Genomic DNA, 14717 nt, shown 5'->3' with positions numbered 1-14717 from the left:
GAGCAGGGACCGACGCCTTTCACAGCCCAACACTTGTGGTGCAGGGGTGCAGCGTGTTGGCCGAGCATGGGGAGGACTGACCTGAAATCCCAGGCGCATGAGGACTGAGATCTGGGGCATGTAATCGCCGCCGATAGAGAGGTCCTGGCCTTGGTCACATGATTACCAAGACAAGCCAGCGTTTGAGTATTGACGATACCGAAGAGAGTTGCACACCCATCGGCCGAGCACAGAGGATGGCCAGTGCACGTCTGAAGAAGGAGTGATCGTTAAAAAAAAATTCTTAAAGCAGTCCACTCAAGGGGCGCTTGACAATATAAGCCTAGAGACAGGGGGGCCATCAGGGACTCAAGAGGGCATAGATGCTCCGGCCACGAAGGCCTTCATGACAGAACTGTTCACATCACTAAGAGCTGATCTCCAAGAGCTCAAATAGCAGCCGACTTCAGGGAAGAAAAATGCGACGTGGAAGACATCGGGGAACAAGAGCAACGAAACTGAACTGGGTGAGGAAATCAAGATGATGCAACAAGAGCTCCTCCGCCTTAAAGAGCAACATATCGAACTTCAAGATTAAGCTGAAGATCTGGAAAACTGATCCCGCCGCAATAACATATGCATCCAAGGAGTGCCATCCGGCCAGAAGGGGAGGACATTGGGAAGTTTGTGTCGGCCCTCTGCAGACAGGTGTTGGGGGAAGAGCACACGGCTGAAATCCAGATTGATCTAGCTCATAGAGTAGGCCTACCAAGGGCGGGAAAGCGCCACCACCAGACATTCTCACATGTATCCATAAGTTTCAACTGAAAGAGCGGACTAAAAAGAAAACTAGGGCGGCTCACCCGCTGCAGTTCCGTGGAACCTCCCCAACCCTTTACCAAGACCTATCAGCTATCACTGAGTAAAAGCAGGGACTTCAGGCCGGTTACAACGCACTTGAAAGAACTGGGGATTGCCTACTCTTGGGGCCATCCTTTTCGAATTATCTTCAGGCACGAGGGCAAGCTGCGGCGGATTCGCTCTCTTCGGGAAGCCAGGGATGTGTTGGGAATGGCAAGGTCACATTCCCCAGAGACAAAACGCAACACTACCACAGGGTCGAGCCAAGCGAATCTCTGTTGGCAAAGAGTGGGGAAACTCTCGTCACCACATAAGCCAGACACAGCCACTATTCTCAAAGAGCGCGAAGCGTTCATCTCGTCCCTTTCTAATGGCCCTGATCAACCTGCTCCCTGTTGAACGCACCGCCGGTAAGCATCACAGAGCACATCTTAGAGGCGGGCTCTCCTCTCCTTGTGAACTCACTTAGGTCACTGCCCCTTTACTTGTTGTTTTGCTGACAAACTTTGGTCATCATGGACTATTGTTTTACGTCATCCTGTTCTATGGTTGAGGGCTCAATGTTTGTTTTTCGTTGGGTATCCTGCACTGGTGCAAAGGTCCTAGCCTTAAGCTGTCACTGTCTCTGGAGGCCAATCAAACTCAATCTTATTTCAGCTTGACCCACTCACCTGGGGATCCCAAAAATTGCTTTATAAGCCTTGATAACTAATAGATCCAATAACTGTCTTTCCCCCTGGTGATAGGCGAGCCATATGTAATAGGTGGCTGTAGCTTTGCTCTCATGACTTGAGAGAGATTATCGTATGATTGGCAATTCAATGATTTAGGCAGACATTTAAAAGCATGGATTAAAGTTACAGCTTTTGCCCCAAGATATTTCAAATGATTCTTAAACGAAACTCAGCACCTCACCTAATCATGGAGAATGAGAGTTAAAGGAATCTAAATGCTGCAGGAGATCTGAAAGAAATAAATTAACAAGCGAAGGAGCTAGGACGCAACCTTGCTATAAGCCGTTAGAGGTTTTAATTTTGTGTGATAAAGTACCACCGTCACACAGCCTGACCTGGACCCAAGTATTGGCATAAAAATTAATTATGGCCTCTATCAAGTTCCATGGAAAGTCCCAGCTAACCAGTTTTTTCCATAAGACATCTTGTGGAACTGAATCAATAGCGGTCTTTAAATCTATAAAAGCGATATATAGATAACTGCCCGCTCTGCTAATAAAGTATGGGCCAACAGGTTGGTAATAGTAGATTGACCCTTGCGAAAACCTGTTTGATTGAGTGGAATTATATCTTGCTGTGTTGGCCATTCTTCCTGGTCCATCAATAGACGCGAGGCAAAAACTTTAGCATCGACATCAGCTAGAGAAATTAACCGATAATTAGTAGCGTTGTCAACCGGGCCGCTTTTATAGATAGGTTGCAGGATACTACCATGCCAGGATCCGGGTACAATATGTGATACCAATACCTTGTTGAACAATGGGGTTAATATTTCATCCCACACATCAATATTGGCACGGAACAAGGCATTAGCAATCCCGTTAGGACAGAGATCACAATTTGAACAAAGGCCATGTAGGAGAATGGCTATTTCATCACTACTTATACGATCCAGGTCGTTCTTCAATTCAGAGCAGCTGTCACTAAATTTCACAATTTTATCCATACCCAGGCTCATACCACTCTCTCAGTATTCAGTTTACTAATTTTTTTCATAATTAAAACAGGTCTTGATTCTTCACAACTGGGTCGACAATGCAATACAGACTGGTGATAAAGTTTACCCAGTCAGTTTCCGTAATATTAATACTATAAGCCCTATTGCCTCCCCTTTCAGGTTTGTTGATTATTTCCCAGAACTTTTTTACTTTATTTTATTTGGAGGCATGAAGTAGTCTATGCCAAAGCTCCGTTTGGTAATATGATTTAGCCACCCAAACTTCTCGCCTATAAGATCTTCTAAGTGCCGTCATTTTGTCCTTATAGACATGGTAGGATTGCTGGTATCTATGAGAGAAGGCATCCCATACAGATCTATTAAGTGATTATTTTAGTTTGAATAACTTCGAAGTAAACCATTTATTCGGGGAACTTGATGTGATATTTATTTTCATATGAATTAGTTCTGTCACTGATGCAGCCACTCACACACACACACACACCTACCCATACTCACACGCACACTGACACAGAATCACAGTGCCACTCAGATTACATATATAAGAAACAGTATCGCTCATTAGTAGTACAAAAAAATAGGAATGAAACTTATGCAGTAGCTTAGCATATATCTATAACTCTAAACTTTTACCAAACACTCCCTGGATAATGTCATCAGTGATGTCACTGACCAAGTCATGAGTGATGTAATATACGAGGTCAAAAGCAGTGCACTGCAGAGTGTAAGTTCTAGTTAGCTCAGGCAACTATAACTGCTGAATTTCAATGGTTTTGTACGAATGAAAGCTGAGCCCAACTACAGAGTCCCTCATCTGTCCCGCGCCCCCCAGAGTGGGGCGTGGGACAGATGAGGCCCCTATAAAACAAAGGGATTAAGAGCCTTATATCCTTTAGCATTCCCCCTCAGGATCTCTTAATCCAAATAGCGGCTAAAATCAAATCGGGCTCCCCTAATGACCCTGCGCCTGCTAAAATATTGAGGGAAAGCGTGGAAACCTTGGAACCCCACATTTGCCATCTGTTAGAACTTTCCTTTGGTTCAGGCAGGGTACCGAAAGCGTGGAAAGAGGCTGTGGTGCTCCCCCTTAAAAAAAGCCTAATATCAGCACAGAGCAACTTGATAACTTGCGTCCCATCTCACTTCTCCCCTACTTTGTTAAGATCGCGGAGAAAGTTGTCAATATACAACTGACAGACCATATTGAGACTCAAACTGCTACACCCCACCCAATCGGGTTTTCGGTCGTCCTATTCCACTGAATCAGCCTTGCTTCTGTCCACTGAGATCGTACGGAAGTTGGTGGATGAAGGTCAGACAGCAGCACTTATCCTTCTGGATTTAAATGCTGCATTTGACACTGTAGCACATCACACCTTGCTGCAGTGTCTAAAAAAGGGTGGTGTGGCAGGTAAAGCATTGGAATGGGACTCCTACACAATCGCAGTTTCCAAATAGCTCAGGGGCCATATCGGTTCAAAGACATCAGTCTGAAACAGGTGGTGCCACAACGGTCCAGCTTGAGTCCTACTCTTTTTAATCTTTACGTGGCGCCAGTTGCAGAGATCACTGAAAGATTTGGGGTGCAAGTTGTGTCCTACGCCGACAATACCCAACTTGTCATGTCTCTCGCACAATCAGATGAGTCAGCACCCAGCAATTTTTCTGCCTGTTTGCAGGAAGTAGCTGCCTGGACGGCTAATAACTGCATGAAATTAAACGGAAGCAAGACTAAGGTGCTGATTGTGGGGAAAGCACCTTCGGTGTGGACATTGGCGTGGTGGCCGCAAGTGCTGGGACCTCAACCCTCTCCCAGCTAAAAAGTCAGAAACTTGGGAATCTGGCTAGACAGTAAAATCTCATTTGAGTACCATTCCAGGCGAGTGGCAGGCCTGTGTTTTGGTATCTTGAGGAGCATGAGGAAGACTCTTGATCTTCTTCCCACCACAGCCAGGAAAACCCTTGTCCATGCTCTCATCACATCCAGGCTGGACTATGGGAATGCCCTGTATCTGGGAGCTAATGTCAAGTGTATTACTAGACTACAGCGCTTACAGAATGCAGCAGCCCATCTGGTTTTGATGCTGCCTAAGAGAGCATCATCCAAGAAAGCACTAGAAACACTGCACTGGCTACCGATTAAGGAACGGGTGTTGTTCAAAACCCTATCAATCAGTCATCGCATTATGCAGGGGAAAGGGCCTACCTATCTTCTTAACCTGCTAACCCCCTATACTCATTCGCGTCAATTGAGATCCAGTGGTGTGGGGCTGGTCAAGATTCCTAAGATCAGAAGAGCTCGGATGGGAGGGCGCTCTTTCCTTGTTCAGGCAGCCCAACATTGGAACAGACTCCCACCTAGCTTGCGGCTGGAAACCTCAGAATTGGTGTTTCGTAAACAACTGAAAACATACCTCTTCCCTTCTGGGTCGAGGGGGGTGGGCTCTTCTGTGGGGATAGAGTTAGAGATACTTGGTACTCTTAACTATTGCTAGCCGTATCATAGCGCGGGGACACACTGGCCTTAGTGTAACCAGGCGCTTTAAAAATGTCTTATTATTATTTTATTATTAAACTTTGTTTTTTTTAGCAAAATATTATATATAACGTGAGTCAAAATATGTAGTTTACATATTAGAATGCCCGTGTAAAAACCTATGTGTTAATACAACTCTAGCAATGACCGCGACCCGAGATATTTTGTCATAAAAATTGAGCACGCAGGGAGCAGAGGTGGCAACAGAACAATTGAAATGAGAACAAGCATTTGCAATGCAATAGGTCTCGCATTTATGCGAGTGTAAGCTATTGGCATTGTAAATGACAATGCCTTTTATTTATGGTTTAAAAACAAAAAATAAAGGCAATGTCAATAGCTCAAACTCGTATAAATGCGAGACCTATTGCATTGCAAATGCTTGTTATTTATTGCTAACAACTTGTATTTATATGTGGCGATTCACAAACACTGCCATTTCTGAACGTTGCAAAATAGAGGTTAATAACCATTTTAACAGAACTGAGTTTACTAGTTAGAGGAGGATGGAAAGCGGCGTTAGTTGTTTTGGGTTTCGAAGTCCAGAGGTCGCAGAAGTGAGAGGAGGGAGTCTAATTCACTGAGCTATTTTGCTCTTGTTGTCCTTTAAGTAACATGGATAATTGGTTTGAATAATTTGGCCATTTCAGGCTCATCACTTAATTTCTGGGTCATCTTTTAAGCATGCAAAGAGAAGGATGTAGTTCAAGGAGGAGGCACTGAAAAGGGTCAGCTCTGCATGACATGCAGCAGTTTGTGTCAGTCGGAGTGGTGGGACAGCAAATAGGAAGGGATTTGTTGTATGGGGAGCAGTGATTATGTCTAGTGCTTTGAAGACTAAGCGATCTACTCATGGGTCATTGGAGTAAGGCCAAGGGCCACATGACATGAGTAGAACTCGAGTCTACGTGGGGTACTAGAGAGGATGTAGCGTGAAGGTGTTAAGAGCACAAGGATAACTACCACACACTTTCTATATGTTCACTGTTTCCAGACCTGGACTTGAATTTGTCAACAAACTGTATTGTGGGTGTTGTAGTGTTGGTTTGCTTCCATTGACTTATTTTCACTAACGAAACTGATAGCAGCGGTTTGTATTTTGAAAGCGGAGGCCTGGAAACCTTGTGTGCGAGGATCTGCAGTGAGGAGAATTGCCAAAATGGGCAATGAGCCAAAATGCATGTCGTGCTGGATTCCCAGAGAACAAAATAGTGACATTTGAAGTTTAGGAGGCAGCGTAGCTTTCAGGTGCACCCAATTCCTCTCCCCGCGAACCACATGCTTCTTTTGACAGTTCAGTGTTGATAATGTTTTACAAGCGCTGGAGCCCAGCCCCTGTAGCGCGCAGATGAAGCTGCCTGCTATCGCTGGAGGCACTTTCCAGGGGAGAAGAGAGGCCGGCAGCTTACAGGACAGCTACACGGCTTTTGAAGGAGACTGTGCTGGGCAGGGACAAACTGGAGCCCTTGGTGTCCCCACGTGTTTGACAGTTTTTGCTTCTAGGAAGGGGTGGGATTGTGTGCTCTGAACGCTTCCCCCTTCCCTTGTAGAGCTTTGTGGGTGGGGGTATTTTTAATGCCTGCCTCATCTTCTAGTTCCCATAAACCTTTTGTTGGAACATACTCACTCTGTCCTCAAAAGAGCCCCCACAACATCATTAAATCTTTTAGGTGCAAGCTGTCAACCTGTCGTTTGATGGGCTCTGTGCACGGATCTCTTCCGCGACACCTGTTGTTGAAGGGTCTGGTGTGCATGTGTCACGGAGCCCCCATGAATGTCATCAGACCCTCACAGAGTGTGAGGTGAGCAGAGACGGCGGTTCTTTGAAACTGCAGAACGCAGCGTCGTTGATTCATTGAGATCAACACTTTAGGTGATTACCGGTTCAATATCCATTGCTCAGGACCGTGAAATACAGAAAAAACACACATCGTACCATATAGGACGGACCAGTACTCCTAAGATCTTTGCAATTAGATAAGGAATTGCGTTGAAACCAACTGGGTCTTAGTACAACCGCGACCCAGCAAAATGATTAATATCCGAGTTGGGCAAATGTACCTTTTTTGATTTCGAGCTCTATTTGGGGAATTGGGATTATAAGGAATATAAAGGATTATAAGGATACAAAGGACCTTCCCCTTCCTTGTGACTGGATATTATCATACATTGGAACAACTATTTCGCCCTGAAGAAGTTCTGTTTTCAGAGCGAAACGCGTTGGCTGGCTTTTTTCCTAAAATGGATTAAATAAGCTTTGAAAATGTATACCAAGACTCAGCGTCTGCATGTGAAGACACTAAGAGAGTTGTCTAGTTTCTTCCACTTGGATTGGATTGATTTATAAAGCGGTGCTTTTCCAAATTGGACAAAAACAGACCCTCACAGAGTGTCCGTGGTGGCCTCGTAGTAGCACGTGGGGGCTGCGTAGTGCTACAGTATGTTAAGCGTTCTTTGTAGATACGTCTTTGAGGAGTTTGGGGGCTTAGAGAGGGACGGTAGGGGTAAAGCTTGTGCTGTAGAGTTTCGATATGCAGCTTGTACTGGAAAACATTCTTTTCGACAGCCCTTGTCTACCAGACACAGATCCTGCTAAGGCGCGCCGCTACATATGGAATACGCTCTTTTTTCTTAGACATTTTTTTCCATATCTGGTATTTTACAGAGAGGTGTAAACCTGAGTGCCATAAAAAAACTTTTATCTAATAGGCCGGGCATTTCACTACGGGAACAAGCGCTTGCCAGGACGTATACTTTTCTCTTTTTCTGCCGTCCCACTTGAACGGCGGCCTCGCCTGCTTTCCTTCTGAAGTAAAAGGTTTCTTATCTTTATGGGGTCATGTGTCTACGTCAGACAAAACTCTTTCCCAATGGCTGGCCACGCGACGCCTGCCACTAGGAAAGAGGGGTGGGGCTTAAAGCCCGATACTCAAAGCTCCTCAAAATCATAAAATCTCGCCAGCAAGACTGCGCATGCGAGACCTAAAAATGGAGTCCAGATGTATCCTAGCGATAGAAACAGAACAACCTTCTGGGCATAATCTGGATGCGGAACTCCATATACACCTACAATGATGGCTCTGATATGTTAACTGAGCTCCCGCAAATTCAAAAGCAACGAAAAAGGACAAGCCAAGTAATCTTTGAATGAGAAACTATAGCTAACTGCAAAGAACTATAAGGGGAAAAGAGAGAAAAAAATGCTTAGGAAAAGGGGAATGGGGGACTATATATAGTGATATCATGGATCCCTCTTGAACAATTGCTTGACCTGTTTAAACAACTGAAAGCCTCAGTATTTTTTGTACGCACACCTTATCTGTAGATAACTGATTGAGACTTCTCTGATGAAGTCATGGTTTTAATTCCCCCCCTATTTTAACAAAGACATAATCAACCGGCCTTCAATAAAATGTGCGCTACCTTATTTAACTCTGAAATTATCTTTTCTGCATCAGCACTTTAACCTGTAAATAATCTAATTGCATTTCTCTGTCGGTATTATATGATATTGTGATAAAAGGGCACAAATGTACTTTACAGATTACGGTAAGTGGAAACATGGGAAATGAAATGTTTTTACTCTTTTTACCCTTTCTATTGCCTTAACCGCGGCGGCAATTCCATTGAGTGGGCGGGGCCACGTCGCCCAACAGACTTGCGAAGCACTACCGAGTGCTCACGACGGCAGTTGGCCGAACTTAAAGGGCTAAAATATACAGCATTGATTTGCACCACTATATTGTTTACAAATAATGTACTTGTATGTTATGACTAACTTATGCTCGAGAGAGAGAGAGAGGAAAAAAAGTGCACAGGATTTATTAATGTACTTTACAATCCAATAAAATGTAAAAATGGCAGAAGAAAGGAGCCATCTAGCAAGTACAGTGGGCTAGCAGTGTAGAAACATACACAAGGGTAGAAACAAACAAGGGATCATATTGAGCACTTATCACTTTGAATGGCGATCTAGACAGTCGGACTCTATGGTTCAGTTGAAGGCATAGCGCCGAAATGCGTAGACCGTCCATATATCTGCACAAATGGTGAAATTAAATATTGAAAAACTGAATACTTGTCCAGACCCGATTATCTTCATGGTGTCGTGGTTGCCTTGCTGTGAGAAGTAAAAGCATTGGCGATTTGAAGATTGAATGAATACAACACATGAGCACAAACATTGTGATCAAGGGAGCATGACTCCCGAACCGTGTTGATTGTTGTAACAAGAATAAATAAATAAAAGCCTGAATCAATGATACCCGCGTACAAGTGCCGGATAATTTCATTCGAAATGCAAATGTAAATCCTATCCTGAATATATATATATATATATATATATATATATATATATATATAAACGCACTCACGGGGTGTCAGGATTCATGAATGTTATTCCAAGAGCAGACTCATTTCGGTAGTTGCCTTTTTCAATGCTCATACAGATACAAGACGTGTTTCCTGTAGACTCTCTTTATTGTGGTGTTCAATCCCTGTGTCAGTTCCAGTCTAGAGAGGAGGGTAAGTGATTCACTATTCACCCCCTCTCTCATTAAACACATCTTGTATCTGTACGAGCATTGAAAAGGGCAACTGCCAAAACGCATCTGCTCGTGGAATAAAATTCATGAATCTTGAAACCCTGTGAGTGCTCATCTTTCCTTTGGAAGTCGGAGCGTACATATTATGAGAGGTCCACCCACTCATGTGGTAGCAGCCGCCCAGAGGAACTTGGAGCTGAATATATATATATATATATATATATATATATATATATATATATATATATATATATATATATATATCCACTCATGTGGTAGCAGCCGCCCAGAGGAACTTGGAGCTGAATATATATATATATATATATATATATATATATATATATATATATATATATATATATATATATATATATATATATATATATATATATATATATATATATTACACACATGTACACACACAGGCACTATAACATTCTAAGCAGCTAGAAACTAAGAGGGCTATGAATTAAGAAAGAAGCCAGAAATCATTCCAAAGAAGTAGCTCCTATTCAAGCCACTACTTTGACAAGAGGACTGACTAGTCACAGTATTGAAATGAAAACCCTCAGAACAGTCAGACAGCAGTGTAGGGTGTGCTCGATAAAGGGTGCGGGCCTGCCTGTAGTGATGACAAGGTATAAAGCTCCTTTAATAGTGGCTGCGTAGCCTGCCAGTGTCCTCGGATCGGAGCGCAGACTCAGTGATGCACTCGCATTCTATAACAGAACGCTCAGTGAAAGAGGAACTTTAACTGGCTATGACCTCTGAACAGTAACACTGGCAACAAATTCAAATCACCTGTGGTGCGGGGTTAAACAGATTTACCTATGGACGGTCACTTTTTGTAATGGTACAAAAAGAAAAACATTATGGAATATGGCAAGAGCAATTATAAGTGGTTTACCCGTATTCAAGTGTCAATCACTTTTCTAAGAACGGGGGAAACTAGTCCCAAATTTGCTTTGACATAGGGGAATAGGTGGCATTTCACTGATGAAGTTAGTTAAGTTCAAGAGATTCATAACCTTCGCATTCAAGTATGTCACTTACCCTTTTACATTTTGTATCACAATTGTCTTAGTCGGGTTTGATGGTCAGTTAGACTCACTCATTTAAGAATCTCAATCAGAGTTTGAATTCATGTGCTGTGCTCAGTTTCAAATTAAACAACTATCGTTATACAGGCACATCACAAACTGAAGTGTGTCCTGGAGCCGAATGTGTTCTCTTGCTGCCATCTATGGAACACAAACAGCCTCAGTCAGTCATCAGAGCAAAGAAAACAAAAAATAATGGACGAGGCCTTAGGTTTGAGTGCCATGATGCTCAAGGAATTAAATAAGTTCACCCCTATCTACCCCCACACCTCTAAATATAATTAGAATATCACCTATCCTACTTGGGAGGAAGATCAGAGAGAAGCACTTAATATAATCCCACTCTCAAAAGGTACATTTGATTGACCGAGGTGGTTAAACAGCTGAGTTAGTCACACCTACATTAAGGCTTAAAGATGTGCGCTCCCATATTTTACTGAAAATGGACCACAAGTAAACAAGAGTCCAGCCCGGCAAGGTTGCAACTAAAAAACATCAGCATAAAGTGGGCCGCTCTCAAACCAGAACCCACCAAAAACCAGCGGCACTAGATGCAGAATGCAACTGAAAATAACCAGAATCCAACATTAACACCACCCATCTTATGGGGTTCATCGCCAAAAAGCAATAAGGCATCGTGTATGCACAATACACAAACCGCACAGTGCATTAAAGAAAATGGTTTGTCCATCCCCAAAGAGAACTAGAACTTTGCTGTTATCTGGAATGAAATACCCAGAACTGAAACTCAGTCTATGTATACATGGACGATAAGTTGCATTTGTGAACTATTCAGGACGCTCCTCAACAACAGGCACTGCAAACAATTGGTTCCAATGCCATTCAGCTCGACGATCTGGGCCTACTCTCCTATACCAATGTGCAGAAACAAGAGAAAACCGACAAGTTGAAAGGCACCTCAGTACAACGTAGCCTCAACATCCACAGGGGAAAAACCAAGATCCTGAATGCTAACACAGCCAGCACAACTGCAGTCACTGTTGCTGGCGATGCACAAGAGGCTGATGCCGTCAGCCACCTGGGAAGTGTCACAGATAAGCAGGGCTGCGATGTCAAGTAAAGAATAGGCAAAGCAAGGGCTGCCTTCATTCTGCTAAAGATCTGGAGCTCCAAGAGCCTGACACAGCAAACCAAGATCAGGCTTTTTAAAACCAATGTAAAACCAGTCCTTCTGTATGGACCAGCAACTTGAAGGACAACAGTGTCTACCACCAACTAAGTCTAGACCTTCATCAACACATGTTGAAGGATAATCATCCAAATCTGCTTGCCAAACACCATCAGCAACAATGACCTATGGCAGCAGACTTTCCAACTGCCTGGTCATGGATAAACCTGAAAAGTTGCGGGTTGGATAGTCACACCCTCTGCAAGTCTGCTTCAAACACCACAAAGCAAGCCATAACATGGAACCATCAAAAGAAAAGGAAAAGATGAAGGCCCAGAAATACCTGGCACTGAAGCCTCGAAGCTGGCTACACCTGGAATCAGTTTGAAATAAAAAACTATACCCTGGGATAGGTAGTAGGCTCAAGTATTATTTGACAGGCAGACCAATTGGCAGTGCCAAGGCTTGCACACTCAACTTTAGAAGCCTTTGCTGGGTGTATAGCTATTCTCTTTACATTATTGTTTTATAAACAATTCCGTCGTTGTATTAATTTTAAAGTTTGTTATTTTAAAAAGACATTTAAATTTCAATCTGTGGTTAGAATGTTTTTATTATTTCGGGAAATGTGGCTCATTCGGAAGGTAAACAGATCGCAGTGTAGGGATACATTGATATTTTCAATTGTATTAAAATGAATATATGCACATAAACAACGTACTGTACTTGTGCAGTTCAATTATTTCTATGATCCCGTCACCTTTGGTAGTGGAGGTCCCGAGACTAGTGGACGTAGGGAATGGGGTCGCTATTCTAGCTCAGGGAAGGACATGTTTTGTTCGAAACAGATTGTATAATAGGCTCCTCCCGTATTTTCACTAATACCGCTTCCTGTTCCTTACCGAAGCCTCAAACTAAGCCGCGATTTTACTATCCACCCGATTCAGACCTATGTCTGAAAATCATGTAATTCGCTTGAACTTGAGGTTTGTCGGGTATGACTGAAAAGGAGGCGAATGTTTTCGAGAAGAGACCAGCACCCCACCAAAAACTATCGTAAACTACTAAATACAAGTTGTTTTTTATGAGGCAGGAGGAGAATAAGACTCAGAGCAAGGAATGCTCAGAAAGATTCCCCTTCCAGTGCTGCCACTATTCAACGTTAAGCTGCTTCTAGAAACAGATTCGTTGTATTAAAATCCAAAAGAAAAACGCTTCCTCCATTTCTCACTTTCAAATGCAAGTTATACCTATTTAATAATCGCATGTTTCACATCCTTTAATTTATAGGAACTGTTACGAATTTAGAAAATATGCATTTTCATGAGTGCGAGAGGGGGAGTTCGTATCTGCTTTTAGATGTGAATATGTTTATGCTTTTAGATATGAATAGTACCCTTTGTGCCTCGGTAACTGTTAAAAGTTCCAGCGAAATGCCCCATTATTATTTGTAGATCGAAAAAAAACAAACAACACACACACTAGATCAGTAAAGGCGATGCAGTCAACCAAATGCAGCCGCTCAACGCCAGGGTAGGTGTGGAGATAATGTCTGGTGTACTCACGTAGCTTCTTCCACATAGCTCGGTGGCACTCTATGAAGCCCCGGCGGATAGCAGCACACACTTCTGCCGGTTCGTCGGAGCCAAAGCCCCGCTGCTCGCGGATCAAGGACCAGAGATGGCTGCGAGCAAAGGCTGCGGCCTCCCGCCCTCCGTGTCCGTCACATACGGCAAAAAAGGCCACGGAAGCGGCAGCCGGCGGCGGTTCAGGTTCCACTACCACCCGGGTGAAGTCCTCCATGTATCGACGGCCGCCCTGGTCACTAGAGACGCTAACGGACAATGAGTAGGGGGCGGAAGACTCCATGACCCCCACTGGCAGCGGCGCGAGCCGCTTCCCTCTTCCGCCGCCCTGCCCTCGCGGTCCTAAATGCGCCCCCGTGGTTCGGACTCGTACGGATCGGGGGCTAGTCTTGCGCGAGGTCCCACACTGCTTTTGTTTATCTCCGGATCGACAGACGCTTTCCACCCGGTCTATCCGTTTGTTGTTTGGGCATGCCTGCCGCCGACGTCACAATCCAAAATGGAACCTTCTGGTCGAGGTAATGGCACAAAAGAAGGACTAACAGTGTTCTACGACAATCGCCATCTTGGATCGATATGTGCTCTCCTTTCCGCTCTCGAAGGTCAAGATATTTTCCTTATTCTGTGTTTTTCTTTAACGAGAGTCTCATGTTGTTTTTGTAATATTTTACTCTCAGATGGCACAGGGTCTCATGGTTTGACTTTAGAAAGTCCTTGCTTTCTCTAACTATATGCTAAGATGTTAAGCCCATACAGCATACATGCCAACATTTCAGGAGAGCAAAGTGGGAGATTAAAAAAAAAAATCGGGAGAATGGGGCTTTGAATCGGGTTACTGGCATGTATGGGCTTTGGAAGTGTGCTGCTGTAGGATCGTACATTCGAAACGCAAATGCACGTTTTTAGGTCTCGCCTGTCGATGCGCATGCGCATCGAGCAAGCGAGACTATAGGGGCTCATCGACTCTTTATCTAACTTGCAAGGAATCGTGGCGATTCCTTGCAGTGCCCGTGACTTTTAAGCTCAATGCGCATGTGCATTGAGCTTAAAAGCGCGTGCACAGCCGCCCGCATTCCTCCGACACCTTTGAAGTGAAGCTTAGCTTCACTTCAAAGGCCCGGCTTCTTCACACCCATATGCCGCTCTGCCCCGCTCCGCCCCCTCCCCTGAGTCAGCACTGCAGAGAAAGCCGCCTCACGCTTTGAAGCCTGTGCATCGGCCATTATCTTTCGCCTTCCTTCTCGCTCACTTAAAATGGCTTTCCAGTCACCACGGGTGGCGGCAACACGA

General features: G+C 44.0%; 1 protein-coding gene across 1 annotated transcript in view; it reads right to left on the bottom strand.

The window, feature by feature from the left end:
* PPM1D (protein phosphatase, Mg2+/Mn2+ dependent 1D) overlaps nucleotides 1-13927 on the bottom strand; it is a 212737-nt gene extending 198810 nt beyond the window's left edge. Inside the window, exon 1 of the mRNA XM_078679807.1 lies at nucleotides 13407-13927. Within this exon, the coding sequence (XP_078535933.1) occupies nucleotides 13407-13710 (304 nt within the window). The 5' untranslated portion in view covers nucleotides 13711-13927. The remainder of the gene's footprint in view (nucleotides 1-13406) is intronic.
* Nucleotides 13928-14717: the final 790 nt, after the last annotated feature.

Source organism: Lissotriton helveticus, chromosome 3_1 (assembly GCF_964261635.1).
Source record: "Lissotriton helveticus chromosome 3_1, aLisHel1.1, whole genome shotgun sequence".
Lineage (NCBI taxonomy): Eukaryota > Metazoa > Chordata > Amphibia > Caudata > Salamandridae > Lissotriton > Lissotriton helveticus.
This window is presented reverse-complemented; position numbering and strand designations above follow the sequence as displayed.